At 44.4% G+C, this 14515-nt stretch overlaps 1 protein-coding gene across 1 annotated transcript in view; it reads right to left on the bottom strand.

Moving 5' to 3' along the window:
- Window positions 1-1498: 1498 nt before the first annotated feature.
- The window catches only part of OR6J1 (olfactory receptor family 6 subfamily J member 1), a 90981-nt gene continuing 77964 nt past the window's right edge, over window positions 1499-14515 (bottom strand). Inside the window, 7 exon segments of the mRNA XM_082386200.1 lie at window positions 1499-4294; window positions 4297-4423; window positions 4425-4492; window positions 4495-4567; window positions 4571-4863; window positions 4866-5042; window positions 5045-14278. Coding sequence (XP_082242326.1) covers window positions 4008-4294; window positions 4297-4423; window positions 4425-4492; window positions 4495-4567; window positions 4571-4863; window positions 4866-5042; window positions 5045-5132 — 1113 coding nt within the window. The 5' untranslated portion in view covers window positions 5133-14278 and the 3' untranslated portion in view covers window positions 1499-4007.

Here is a 14515-nt window from a genome sequence, read left to right as displayed (position 1 = left end):
CCGCGATAATGAGAGGCCCGCGCACCGCGATGAAGAGTGGCCCCCGCTCGCCACAACTAGAGAAAGCCCTCGCACAGGGGCGAAGACCCAACACAGCCATAAATAAATAAATAAATAAAATTAAAAAAAAAAAAAAAAAAGAATTCAGTGAGAGACAAAGTGATAGGTAAGAAGTAGATTTATTTAGAGAGGTACACACTCCACAGACAGAGTGTGGGCCATCTCAGAAGGTGAGAGATGCACCAGGGTATGGGGTTGTCAGTTTTTATAGGAGTGGGTAACTTCATAGGCTAATGAGTGGGAGGAGTATTCCAGCTATTTCGGGAAGGGGCGGGATTTCCAGGAATTGGGCCACCACCCACTTTTTGATCCTTATGGTCGGTCTTGGAACTGTCCTGACGCCTGTGGGTGTGTCATTTAGCTTGCTGATGTGAGCTTGCTGATACTGAGGCTCAACGTCTAGTGGAAAAAGTTGACTTGTCCGCCATCTTGGATCCATTTGGTTCTAATCAGTTTATGTCATGTCCTTGGGCTATGTCATTCTTACAAAGGTTGTGCCCTGCCTCCTACCCTCCTGTTTCAATTCAATTCGGCACTGGTGTACAGAGAAGCTGAGTTTTCGGCATCATTCCTGTGTCTTCTAAGGGGATCTAGTTAATGTATAATGCAGATGCACAATGCACACTAAAGAGGAGGGAGGAGTGGGTCAAATGGCAGAGAAAATGGTGACGGTTAAAATTTTCTTGTCCTGCCTTAAAAATAATTTTGTTTTGTCACACTAATGTAGGTTCCTAGGAGAAAGAGGGTAGAGGACCCAAAATTAACAATACCAAGTTTTCTGCCCTCACTGGCATTTGCTGTCTCTTGGGGAAGACAGGCAGACAAGTGTACCAACCACACAAAGGATGAGGAGGCCTAGAAGAAGGAAGTGACTTCTGTGGGCTGAGAACGGAAGCACTTGGCTAAAGGTTCCCAGTGGGAACTTGGAAATTTGTAGGAATTTGTTGCTGGTTTTTTTTTTTTAATTTTATTTATTTTTTGCTGCACTGGGTCTTTGTTGCTGCACGTGGCCTTTCTCTAGTTGCAGCAAGCGGGGGCTACTCTTCGTTGCAGTGCGCGGGCTTCTCATTGCGGTGGCTTCTCTTGTTGCGGAGCACAAGCTCTAGGGGCGTGGGCTTCAGTAGCTGCAGCACGTGGGCTCAGTAGTTGCAGCACATGGGCCCTAGAGCGTGCAGGCTTCAGTAGTTGCAGTGCGTGCGCTCAGTAGTTGTGGCTCAGCCTCTGGAGCGCAGGCTCAGTAGTTGTGGCACACGGGCTTAGTTGCTCCGCTGCATGTGGGATCTTCCCGGACCAGGAATTGAACCCGTGTCCCCTGCAATGGCAGGTGGACTCTCAACCACTGCGCCACCAGGGAAGTCCCTGTCGCTGCTTTTAAGTCTAGTCGGTGGTTTAAAGAGTTCCTGAGGCTAGGAAAGAAGGACAACTGAGGGGTCATGGACCTCCAGATGTTTTCAGTGAAACATTTCTGGCAGAGAGGACAAGGTTCTGAGGCCCTGTCAGTGCCCTACGGGGAAGCAGAGTGGCCTAGCTTCCTTCTCTCCATAATCCGACCCAAGACATCTGCTCTGTCTCCTAATCTCACGGAAGACTGGACCTCAGAGCCCAGATGCTTTGCCAGATGTACTGTAACAGGGAACTGCCTCTAGTGCCGGGGTGCCCTGGGCAGGCCCCACCAGCCAAAGGGTCTAAACCTTGGAGTCTGGGTCACTCAAAGAAGCAGGGTCTTCAGCACATGCAAGACCTCCTCTGTTTCTCCAGCTCCCACTCCGGGCCTGAGAACCAACTAAACTCTGCTTGTCTGAGGTCACCTTTCATCATCTGTTACTGATGGGATCTGGTTGTCTGCTTAGGAAGGATTGTCCCTCTGCTTAAACTTTAAAATGGTGCAAGAACTTCAATGCTATAAGAACTGAGACACTGAATACACAAATGGACAACAGTCACACCGTATATGACAATATAACTCTGACCCAGAAAACCCGAAGCAACTAGGCAGGGAACCAATCTACAGCCTCTGCAGCAGTCAGCCCAGAATGGTCAGGAGGTGGTCAGGACTGCCAATGTCCCAATTTTTCTGCAGCCCCATTCCTTCCCCCACTTTTTTTCCAACTCAGCACTAGTCAGAGAAAGCCAAATACACGCTCCCAAAGATACCTTACTTCTAGTTAGCCCACTTCCGGCTTCCCCAGGCCAAAACCCTCCAATCAGAGCACACCTGAGCCTTACCCTCTTCTTCTGCTACAAAGCCTCCCAGCTCCCTGCCTGCCTTTGAGTCTCAGTCAAATACAAGTGATGGTGGCTGACTTCCTCGCGGTAGCCAGTTCTGGATAAATAGCACTCTGTTCTCATTTGGGTGGTCTTCGTTTGTTGCCACAGCACTCTACAGAGTTTCCTTAGGTGTGCACGTGAAGCACAGGTGCTAATTCAGGCAAAGTAGATCCTGCAGTGCTAGAGGCCGAGGGGGACAGGAAGGAAACCTCAGTGTTTCTGATGACACTGAAAAAAATCTGGCTTGCACTGACCTGAACCATAGGCCTAGATGGTGCCAGTCAAGCATCTCAGGCAGTGTTTGGGCACCAGGAATTCAGACAAAGAGTTTAGTTAGAAACGGGCATCTTTCTAGTTCCTCGGAGCTAGAAAGAGGGAAGGGCTACACTTGGTGCAGAGAGGGAGCTTTAGTCAAGCTGCTTTTTGGTCATGAAAAACAATGACCTTCTCAAAAGAGTTCAGTAAAAAGGGGTTTGATGTATGGGTACTGGCAACCTCATCAAATCCGGGAATAGGAAATAAAACTGTCAGCTCCCTGATCTGGGAAGTCATTAGAGAGGAGGGCCCTTTACTCTGTGTCTCTGCAGCTGAGTGGGCTCTCATCTGTCTCTTGTCTATTTTTCTCTACACACCAATTCCATTCTATCTGATGGGCAGACTGGTTTCCTCTAATTATTCATCAGCTTGTTGTAATAACCTATCATGGAAAAGAATCTGAAAACTAAATATGTATAACTGAATCACTTTGCTGTACACCTGAAACTAACACAACGTTGTAAATCAACAACTCTTCGATAAAAAAAGAAGAGATGGAGGATCCCCCAACAAAAAATAGAATTACTCATCAGCTTGTGTTTGCCCCCAAATGGCCACTCCAGGCACCAAGTCTCTTTGAGTTTCCAGGGGCAGAATCACCATTGTTCAATATAGTCTCTGCATGTCTTAGTTCAAACTCTCAAAAAAGAGACATTTGTTTGCACAGTTTATTTGCTCCAGCCAAGCCACACAGGTCATAGATCATTGGCCCGGCAATGGATTATGTCTTCAGTCAAATTATCCATCAGTGGCTCAATCATTGGAGGCTGAGGGAACAGGGCATGTCTTACATAAGAATGGGATCACGTTGAATGTTATGACATGTTCTAGTACAGAAAGCAGTGTTATTAAATAACACGGACTACGTATATCCACCAATCATTACAAATGTCCACTGAGGGAAAACAGTGGATTACAGGATATGACAGTGGATCGGAGAATAATGAAGCTTATTCCTAGAAAGATTCCTAGAGAAGATGGAAGGAAAGGGGTTCTACGCAGAGGGGACCAGGAATGACTTTGTGCCAAGCTGATAGAAGAGTTGTATTCAGGATCCACGAGGAAACAGGGTCAAACGTGATGGGACTTCAAACAGGACACAGGCTGTATGGCCCTTCTGCAATTCTTGGAATATTCAGTGTGGACAGATCTTAGAGATCATCAAGTCCAATGCTGTCATACTTCAGATGAGAGCACTGAGGGCCAGAGTGGCAGGTGACAAGGTGATACAGTTGTGGCCACAGAGTTTGAGTTAGAACCAAGGCCAGAGTCCAAGTCCCTGTCTCCAAGCTCCACTTCTTTCTGCTATAGACCATTCAGGATCCCTCAGCTAGCTCACCCTTTTGCTAAGGCAATCCTCTCTTTTAATACTGGGGATTTGAACGACGGATACCCGGTAGTGAAGAGAAAGAGGAACTAGCCCCTCCTCTGTGGTCACTGTTGGAGGACAATCCGCTCCTCGGCATTGTTCTCATACTCTTTTCCAGAACTGTTCGAACCCTGACCCACACATCCCTGAGGAACCCCAACACCGTGTCATTCCTCAGAGTATATATGAAGGGGTTGAGGAATGGAGCCACAATACTGCTCAGGACGGAAGGGACCTTGTTGATCTCCAGATATTCTTTCTGGGAGGGAGTCACATAGATAACACCATGATGCTACAAGAAATCACAACTATGGTCAGGTGGGAAGCACAGGTGTTGAAGGGCTTCTTCCTCCCACTTGCAGAAGGGATGCACGCTACTGTCAGGACGATGTACATATAGGAACAGGCCACGGAGGACCCTGCAGCAGAGGATGACTGTGGACGAAAGCATAAAATCCATCAGCTGAACGGCAGTGGTGCCACACAGGCCAGGGCCAGCAAGGGCCCACTGTCACAGAAGAAGTGGTCAAAGATGTTGGAGTCATAGAAGGACAGCTAGGAGATGAGGATGGTTGGAAAGAGCACAGGCAGGAAGCCTCCCACCCAAGAGAACACAACGGTCCCAATGCAGACAGGAGGCCTCATGATGGTGCTATACCGCAGGGGGTAGCAGATGGTGACATAGCGGTCATAGGACATGACTGTCAGCAGGAGAAACCCTACCGTGCCCTGGAAGAAGTAGAAATAGCACTGGGTGATACAGCCAGCAAAGGAGATGGTTTTATCCCCAGATACTGAGTTGGCCAATGCTTTTGGAGAAATGACGGAGGTGCAGAGGATGTCCAGGATGAGAGGTTGCACAGGAAGAAGTACATGGGGGTGTGGAGGCGGGAGTAGGACAGCACCACAGAGATCATCAGCAGGTTCCCCAGGAGCGTCAGCAGGAATGTGGGCAGTAGCAGCACCAAGAACAGCAGCTCCACCTGCCTGCTGAGAGGAAATCCCAGCAAAATAAACTCCATCGCCTGACAGTCTGATTCTCCATGAGCCCACAGGCCCAGCTCAGTTCCCCTAATGGAACAGATGTATTTAGGAGCGTGTTCAGTGTATGAAACCCCATGGCTGTTCACTAGAAAAATACAAACATAGAATGTGCTAATCCAGATTAGATATGTGAGCCAAATTTAACTTGGTTTTAAATTATTTGCCTATGGAGTTGGAAAATGTATGTTGTTGCTGTTTTTTTTAATGATAATGTTCGCTGTTAGTAAGGGAGCCTGCCATGAGACCTCACTATCACACAGTTCATGTGAACTTCCTAAAAAATAATTTAGCAATTTCTATCAAAAACCTAGGGACTTCCCTGGTGATCCAGTGGTTAAGACATCGCCTTCCAATGCAGGGGGTGTGGGTTCGATCCCTGGTTGGGGAGCTAAGATCCCACATGCCTCGTGGCCAAAAAACCAAAACATAAAATAGAAGCAATATTGTAACAAATTCAATAAAGATTTTAAAAATGGTCCACATCAAAAAAAAAAAAAAAAAAAAAAACTTTAAAAAAAAAAAACCTGAAAATTGCACCAATCCTTAGACTTAGACATCCTACTCCCAACTTGAGGAAATAGTCATGGATATTTTGCCACAGGGACATTCACCACAAAATTGTTTACAATAATGACAATTTGGCAACAACTTAAATATCCAAAAATGGGGGATGGAATAAGTAAACTGTGGAATATCTAAACAGTAACATATCATGTAGTCATTAAAAATTATATAAGAATGCCAAAATATTCACAATGTATTATTATTATTAAGGGTTTGTTTTAAAAGCAAGTTATAAACTAGTAGTAACATTATGATCCCATTTGGGGGGTAAAATGTAAATCAGCAAAGATCCTAATATAGTCAAGACGTTGCTAAAGGAGAAGATGGTGGGGAGGACTTGCCTGAGCAGATATCACGACATAAAACCAGAGTGATGAAGGCAAGATGGTATTGGCACAAATATACGTAAAATGACCAGCAGAACACAATGAAGAGCCAAGAAACAACCCCACACAATATGGAACAGTGCTACATGTCAGAGATGAAAGGAAGCTGGTACTACTGATTGTCCATATGGGGAAAAAGTAAAATTAGATTCCCTGTCTCACAGCAGACACTAACATCCATTCCAGAAGGACAAAAAAATTAAGTGTAAAAATCAAAACTTCTAGAAGAAAAGATAGGAGAATATTGTTTTGGGCCCTAGCATATAAAAGAATTTACTAAAGAAGTTCAGAAAAGTGCTAAACAAAAAAGAGAATATTGATAAATTAAGCTACATTAAAATTAAGAGTTTCTGTTTATTAAAAGACCCCCAAAGTAAAGTTAAAGGCAAATTACAAACAGGGAGAACATATCTGTGACACAGATAACAGACAAATGTTTAGTAACCATAATATATAATCAGTATACTGATTTTTACAAAGCCGTAAGGAATAGATAAGCAGCAGTCCAATAGAAAAATGGGCCAAACACTTGACCTGAATTACATTAAAGAGGAAAGAAATATAGCCAATAAATGTACCAAAAGATGCTTGATCTCATTAGTAATTAGGGAAATGCAAATTAAGACAGTAGCAAGATACTATTTTATACCCCCATATTGAAAAAAATAGACACATGATAAAAACAAGTGTTGAAAAGACTGTGAATCCATACAAGTTCTTTTCTTTTAATCTTTTAAAAATGTTATTGAAATACAGTTGATTTACAATGTAGTGTTTAATTTCTGCTGTACAGCAAAGTGACTCAGTTATACAATATATATTCTTTTTCATATTCTTTTCCATTATGGTTTATCACAGGCTATTGAATATAGTCCCCTGTGTTATACAGTAGGACCTTGCTGCTTACTAATGACCAAGACCGTCTATGGACTGGACTAGGGAAGACAGAAAAATAAACTAGTGAAGAAAAAAGCTGCAAAAATCCCAAGGATTGAGTTAACCTCTGCCCATCTCAGAATTCACTCTCAGCCACTCCCGCATGGAGTCTGCCCCCAGGACCTGCCCCCACCTCACTGTAGTCACATCACACAGTGTCTGCAGCCAACTCACTGTGTCTGTATTGCACAAGGATCTTTTCTTTTTAAAAAGTTTCCTTGAGATATAACTCATATACCATACAATCCGCCCATGTAAAGTGTACAAATCAATAGCTTTTAGTATTTAGTTGTGCATTCATCATCACAATCAATTTCAGAACAATTTTATCAACCCCTCCAACCCCGGGCAACCAATTTAAAAAAAAATTTTTTATTGAAGTATACTTGATTTACAATATCATGTAAGTTTCAGGTGTACGGCACAGCGATTCAGTTATATATATATTCCTTTTCAGATTCTTTTCCCTTATAGGTTATTACATAATATTGAGTGTAGTTCCCTGTGCTATACAGTAGGTCCTTGTTGGTTATCTATTTTATACATTGTAGTGGGTATATGTTAATCCCAGCCTCCTAATTTATCCCTCCCCTCACCCCCTTCCCTGGCAACTAATCTACTTTCTGTGTCTGTGGATTTGCCTATTCCGGACATTTCATATAAATGGATTATATAATATGTGGTCCTTTATGTCTGGCCTCCTTCACTTACCATAATGTTTTCCAGGTTCTACCACGTTGTAGCATGGATCTCGAAGAAGGAATGTGGCAGGAGGAAATGTCATGGCCCCAGGGAGAAGCCCTGACCCCTAGTCACGGCAGACACACTTGCTCGGACACACACACACACACACACACACACACACACAGCAATTACCAAGAGCAGACATATTCAAATTCTAGAAAATCAAGAAGAATGATGCAGAGGGTGAATCTTGGTCACCAAGGCTGGAAATAATAAGATGAGGGAGCAAGACATCTCATTTAACTCTCAAAATACATCTTTGCAGGAACTGCCATTGCACCCAGTGGAAAGTAACCCCTTAGTATCAAAAATTTCAAGAAGTTTAATGAAGGCAAAGATACATGCCTTAGATTATAACAGGACCTTCTGCCCTTTAGGCAACCCAGAAAAGCCAAATGGTTGTTCTGCATTCAGCTCAACTGGGGACCCCTCATGCCACCTCTAAGCTCAGGTCTGCTCATCCAGACTCTGCTGCCACCTAGAACCTTCTACAGTAATTACCTTGGTCAAAAGCCACAGTGAGCTTCACATTAGACCAGCAGCATCTGACAGGTGAAATGAACCCCTCCCAACTCATCTGGACTTCTGCCCTGGCTGTGAAGTCTTCCCTGATGAGTGCGCACATGGTGTAGACTGCTGGAAAGTTTAGTCTGTTGGGTTTTTACACTCCTTAGGAAGTTACAGGGAGTGGCACCCATTCCAGTACTGAGAGGTCTAGAGATCTTCTGGGCCTTCACCCTGAATGGGTGAGGAAGTAGACTTCAGTCCAACTGGGCCATCTACTGACCAACTGGAGCCTCCCATGCTGTCTATACCATCTGACGCAGGTAGGGAAGGTCGGGGGGAGCCTCTCCAGCAAGCTACTGGATGGTGCTTTGTCCCCCTCTCATGCTGCCGTCTTCCCTGCCTCCTGTGTCGTCCTCTGCTCAATGCCTATAGTCTAGTCTTGGTTGCTTCTTGGGAAAAGGAACACTGCACTCACCTGACAGGCAACAATTATCATCCCGCTTCTCTCATTTCCTCCTCCTATGTCCCCTCAATCCAACATGTACCACCTCCCCATCAGATGTTTTCAGACACTGTTGGCCAAATGTCCCTGGGGCTAAACTTATCCTATGGTTACTGCAGGACAGTTGAATCCTGTCGGGGAAATATAGCTAGTACATCGAGAGAAATCTGGACCTGGAGTGGAGAGACCTGGTTTCAAGTTCCACCCCTTACCACCTTTGAGACTGGACAAATCACCTCACCTTTCCGGACATCCACACATAAATCCTCACATGATAAGCAGGGATAATCCTCTTTTCCCTATCTTTCTCACAGCCTGGTTGAGAAGCTCAAAATGGAAAATAAGATAATGCATATGAAGTGCCTTAGAAAATCATAAACCACCATAATCAAATGTTGCTGTTATTTCAAGAAGCTCTGCTATGCTGCCATTTTGGGCAAAGAACAAATCCTGTTTTCCTCGTCCTTATGAGATATGGACCACCCCACCTTAGAACACTGTCACTCCTGACCCCGGGATACATCTCATCAGACCACAGTTCTGCCTTAATCAATTGTTTTCTCCTTGGACAGCATATCTGGTTGGCTACAAAGAGTGAAGACAAGGGAAGATGCTTCTTTACATGGGAATTTTGCTTAACCCTCCCTGCCTAGGATTCCTGGAATGAAGAAACCACCCCCACTGTCCTCCGCCATCTGCATTCTACAGAGTGATCAGCAACACTCACCCAGGGGACTCAGCAATACTCACATTAGCCTGAAGGAGGCACACTGGCCAATCCCCAGCATGTCCTGCCCACAGGGCAGCCCCAGGCTTGGGCACCGTCACACCGAGGTTTCCACTGCCGCAGACTCTGCTTGATCAGGGCTGAAAGGGGCAATACAATGGAAGGGTCTCACGTATGGGTCCCATGCTTGGCCCCCACTGGGGCAGGGCTGGGCAGGCTTGGCTCAGGTGAGAGCACGCACTTTCTGAGAAGGATCCAATCATGGGGGAAATCCTCAGGGGCACAATTTACCAAGCTGTCCCTGAACACAGCCTGAGCCTGATGCCCCTGAGGCCCACTTAGGAAAGGATGAAAACCCAAACATGTCTACACTAGCAAGAACAGGAGGTGGAACACTAGCCAGGATCAACACTACCAGACATGTCTCAGAGAGTCTCAGAGTGCAGTCCTCCATCCGCCCCTCTCCAGTACCGCCGTGGCAACTGTGTCCACCCCTACCACTCCACGCTACCGAGTACCCTCCTCTCCAGCATCCTAAAGTTCTGCTCTCAATATGCCAAATCTTCAGTGATCTCCCACTATCCAAAAGAAAAAACCAAGCTGCTCCGCTGGGTACTCAAGAGCCCCACCCACGGTCTCTCCCAGAATTACCTCCCAGCCTCAGCTCCCACCTTACACACTATTGTACACATGTTTTACTTCAGTCTGACCACTGTCTTCACTCTGCCCCCAGCTGGCCCAACTGGAATGTCTTCTCCACCCACCTTATTTCCAGAGCCCAGCTCTTGTCCCTCCTGCTCAAGCCTAAGCTGGGTTCTCCCTCTCTAGACATACTTTTCTTGCCACTTGGAATCAGGAATCCACAGTGTAGAACTCAAGTGTTTTTAACTTAAAAAAAATTTTTTTTAATTAATTAATTAATTTATTTATTTTTGGCTGCATTGGGTCTTCGTTGCCGCGCGTGGGCTTTCTCTAGTTGCCGTGAGCAGGGGTTACTCTTTGTTGCGGTGCGTGGGCTTCTCATTGCAGTGGCTTCTCTTGTTGCAGAGCACGGGCTCTAGGCATGTGGGCTTCAGTAGTTGTGGCACGTGGGCTCAGTAGTTGTGGCTCGCGGGCTCTAGAGAGCAGGCTCAGTAGTTGTGGCGCACGGGTTTAGTTGCTCTGCGGCATTTGGGACCTTTCCGGACCAGTGCTCAAACTCATGTCCCCTGCATTGGCAGGCGGATTCTTAACCACTGAGCCACCAAGGAAGTCCTAACTTTTTTAATTTAAATACAACATATACACAGACAAGCACACAAATCACAAGCTCAACGAATTATCATAAAGTGAACACACCCGTGTAACCACCACCTAGGTCATGAGATAGAATGATACTAGCGCCCAGAAGTCCCTCTCTAACTCCCTTCCTCCATCCCAAAGGTAACCTTTATCCTGATTTCTAACATCATGGGTTAGTTTTGCCTGTTTTTGAAATTCATATAAATGGATCCATATAGTATCTGTTGTTTTGTGTCTGGCATCTTTTGCTCAATCTTACATTTGGGAGGTTCAACTGTGCTGCGTGTGATTCATTTTCATTGCCATTTAATAGTTCATTCTTTCACATATGTACACATACCCCTTTAGTCAACTAACTTGAATGGATCTGTTTTTTTAATTCAAAGTATCAATGACTAAGGAAATAATATCATTTTTCTAATCAGGAATTTTTTTTTTAAGATCTGAAGCAGAACTCTTACTCTATAGAAATTTATTTAACATGAATAACATGTATAAATTTACGGATTAAGGTACAAACTTACTATAAAGATCAATGATCTCAGAACAGTACCTATATGAGGACAATCCTTCCAGAAAGTTTAAGGCTGCCATCTAATCCTGCTTTAACTTCAGCCACTCCCATGCCTGCCTTCCTCTTACCTGAGCATGTTAATAGCTCTGGCGACTGGCTAATTATAATAAGTGATAAGGACAAATATTTTCCAGACCCAGCCAACAATTTTATGATGTGCTAGCAATCCCCATGAGGATGCTGCTCATAAGTTTTTTTTTTAAAGCATTAGCTTCACTATATAATTGCTGTTTTGTATTAGCCACTACCTCCCTCCAACTGTAAATGATAATAGAATTTTGGAGATGAAAGAATCCCAGTGCTATAAGCTTCTCATTCCACAGATAGAGATATTAAATCCAATACAGGTCAAATGAGTTACCCAAGGTAATAAAACTATTGAAGGAATAAAACCCAGCTCTCCTAAAAGGGAACCCTCATACACCATTGGTGGGAATGTAAGTTGGTGCAGCTACTATGGAAAACAGTATGGAGGTTCCTCAGAAAACTAAAAATAGAGTTGCCATATGATCCAGTAATCCCACTCCTGGGTAGATATCCAGACAAAACTGTAATTCTAAAAGGTACATGCGGGACTTCCCTGGTGGTCTAGTGGCTAAGATTCCACGCTCCCAATGCAGGGGGCCTGGGTTCGATCCCTGGTCAGGGAACTAGATCCCACATGCCGCAACTAACAATTCAAATGTCGAAACTAAATATCCCGCATGCCACAACTAAAGATCCCGCAAGCCACAATGAAGATCCGCGTGCCGCAACTAAGACCCAGCACAGCCAAATAAATAAATAAATAAATACATGCACCGCTATGTTCATAGCAGCACTATTCACAATAGCCAAGACATCGAATCAACCTAACTGTCCATCGACAGATAAATGGATAAAAAAGATATACAATGGAATACTACTCAGCTATAAAAAGAACAAAATAATGCCATTTGTAGCAACATGATTGGACCTAATATTATCATGCTAAGTCAGAAAGAGAAAGACAAATACCATATGATATCACTTATATATAGACTCTAAAATATGACACAAATGAATTTATCTATGAAACAGAAACAGACTCACAGACATAGAGAACAGATCTGTGGTTGCCAAGGGGGAGGTGGGGTGGGGGTCGGATGGATTGGGAGTTTGGGGTTAACAGATGCAAACTAGCATATATAAAATGGAGGGACTTCCCTGGTGGTCCAGTGGTTAAGAATCTGCCTTCCAATGCAGGGGACGTGGGTTCGATCCCTGGTTGGGGAACTAAGATCCCACATGCTGCGGGGCAACTAAGCCTGCGCGCCACAACTACAGAGCCCACATGCTCTGGAGCCCAAGTGCCACAACTAGAGAGAAGCCCGCGTGCCACAATAAAAAGCCCTCACACCACAACGAAAGATCCCACATGCCCAACTAAGACCCGACACAGCCACAAAAAATAAATAAATAAATAGATACATAGATAAATAAATTGATACATACATTTTAAAAAATGGAAACACAACAAGGTCTTACTGCATAGCACAGGGAACTATATTCAACATCCTGTGATAAACCATAATGGAAAGGAATATAAAAAATAATGTATATAACTGAATCACTTTGCTGTACAGCAGAAATTAACACAACATTGTAAATCAAATATACTTCAATTAAAAAAAAAAAACAAAGAGCTCTCCTGACTAAAGCAGTTTGTTGGAGAAGAAAATCAATGAAGGCTGGAGTTACAGGCAAAGGAGTCATGTGAGATTAAGACTGAGCATGCATAAATAACTTACAGTCTTTAGACAGAGGGCAATGAGCACCGGAACGTGAGTAGAAAGAGCCAGGTACCGGGTCAAGTTACCACTTATCAATTATATGACTCCCTGAAGGCGGAAACTAGATTTTATTCATCTTGGTGTTCTCTAAGCCTAGTACCACATAAGGGATGTGAGAGAGGCTCAGTAAGTGAGTAAGCAGGCAAGCAAGTGGATATGAAACCGTACACTCTGGAGAAGTTTATGTAGAGAAGGAAAAAAGGGTGGAGCTTCGGGGAAAGACCTTGGTTAAATCACCATGGGGAACAAGAGGAATAGTCAGAAAGCAAACCAACAGAAACAGAACCGTGCAGGGTTAAGAAGCAGGGGAGGAGAAATCCAAGATGGCAGGAGCGTCAACAGTGCCAAATATATGGAGAGGTTATGAAGAACAAGAATGAAGAAAAAGTCGTTAGTCAATTTACAGAAATAAGGCAAAATGTCTGTTACTAAGCTAGACCAGCAGCATATTTTGGCTGGGCAAGAGTTGGGGTTCCAGTGCATCAGGGAAGAGCAGATAACATCCATCCTCCACCTGGCACCACTGACATGCTTCCTAAGGTCACACCCCAGAGCATCCACTTATGTTAATCAGTGCCTTGAATGCTGCAGCAGAGGTGAGAAGTGCCCCCTCGTATCTATTTGCATATACCAATTTGCGTATAAAATGAGGACTCTCCCAGGGGTTCAAAGGGACTGGAACTCTAATCTTCTTGTAGATTTAAGGACATTAAAAACAGATCTGACGGTGGCCCCAGCCTGAGGATAAGTTTCAGGAAAGGACTATGGAATCCCTAACAGGGAGCTTACCACAGGGAAGAAAGTGTGTGAACTGGTGGGCTATGCTCAGCACCAAATCTTTGGTGCACCGTGTGTCTTCCATTCTGGCAGTTCTTTGGAAGAATCTGCGAGTTTTGGGGCTTCTGAATTGATAGACCTTTTTCATTAAAGCTTCTGATATTTTGGGGCTCAGTTCTCTTTACTATGGAGCCCCATCCCTTTCTGAACTTATTTGGCCTAGGAGTAGGTTCTATGAGCAACTTGACTGTGTTCAGCATGGCTCATAGCAGACCAGTGACGTAGGAGTTTCTGAAAGTGGTAGTGGTTACAGTGGTTCCTCTTGTTCCCTCGCTGGCAGTGGCAGAGGACTTTGAAGTGACCCAGACCAGCTGTTATGGCGATTCAGTCCTCAGCATTTATCAAGCACCCTCCTGAAACACAGTAGACCCTGAGATGCTCAGTAAATGCAGCTGAATGATGACTTCAAAGAAGCCTTTAGAATAAATTGATGTCAAAGGCATCGCAAAAACCAGGTAGCAGTGTGAGAATCCTCAAAATGTCACTTATCTCTTCCCCAGACTATCATTGACCGTACATGTCTCAGGTCACCACACTAGGTCAGGACCAGAGGGTCGGAAGAGTGAAGAGTTCATACTTCAGCAGCCCTG

The sequence above is a fragment of the Balaenoptera borealis genome, assembly GCF_965194805.1.
Source record: "Balaenoptera borealis genome assembly, chromosome: 3".
Taxonomy (NCBI): Eukaryota; Metazoa; Chordata; class Mammalia; order Artiodactyla; family Balaenopteridae; genus Balaenoptera; species Balaenoptera borealis.
This window is presented reverse-complemented; position numbering and strand designations above follow the sequence as displayed.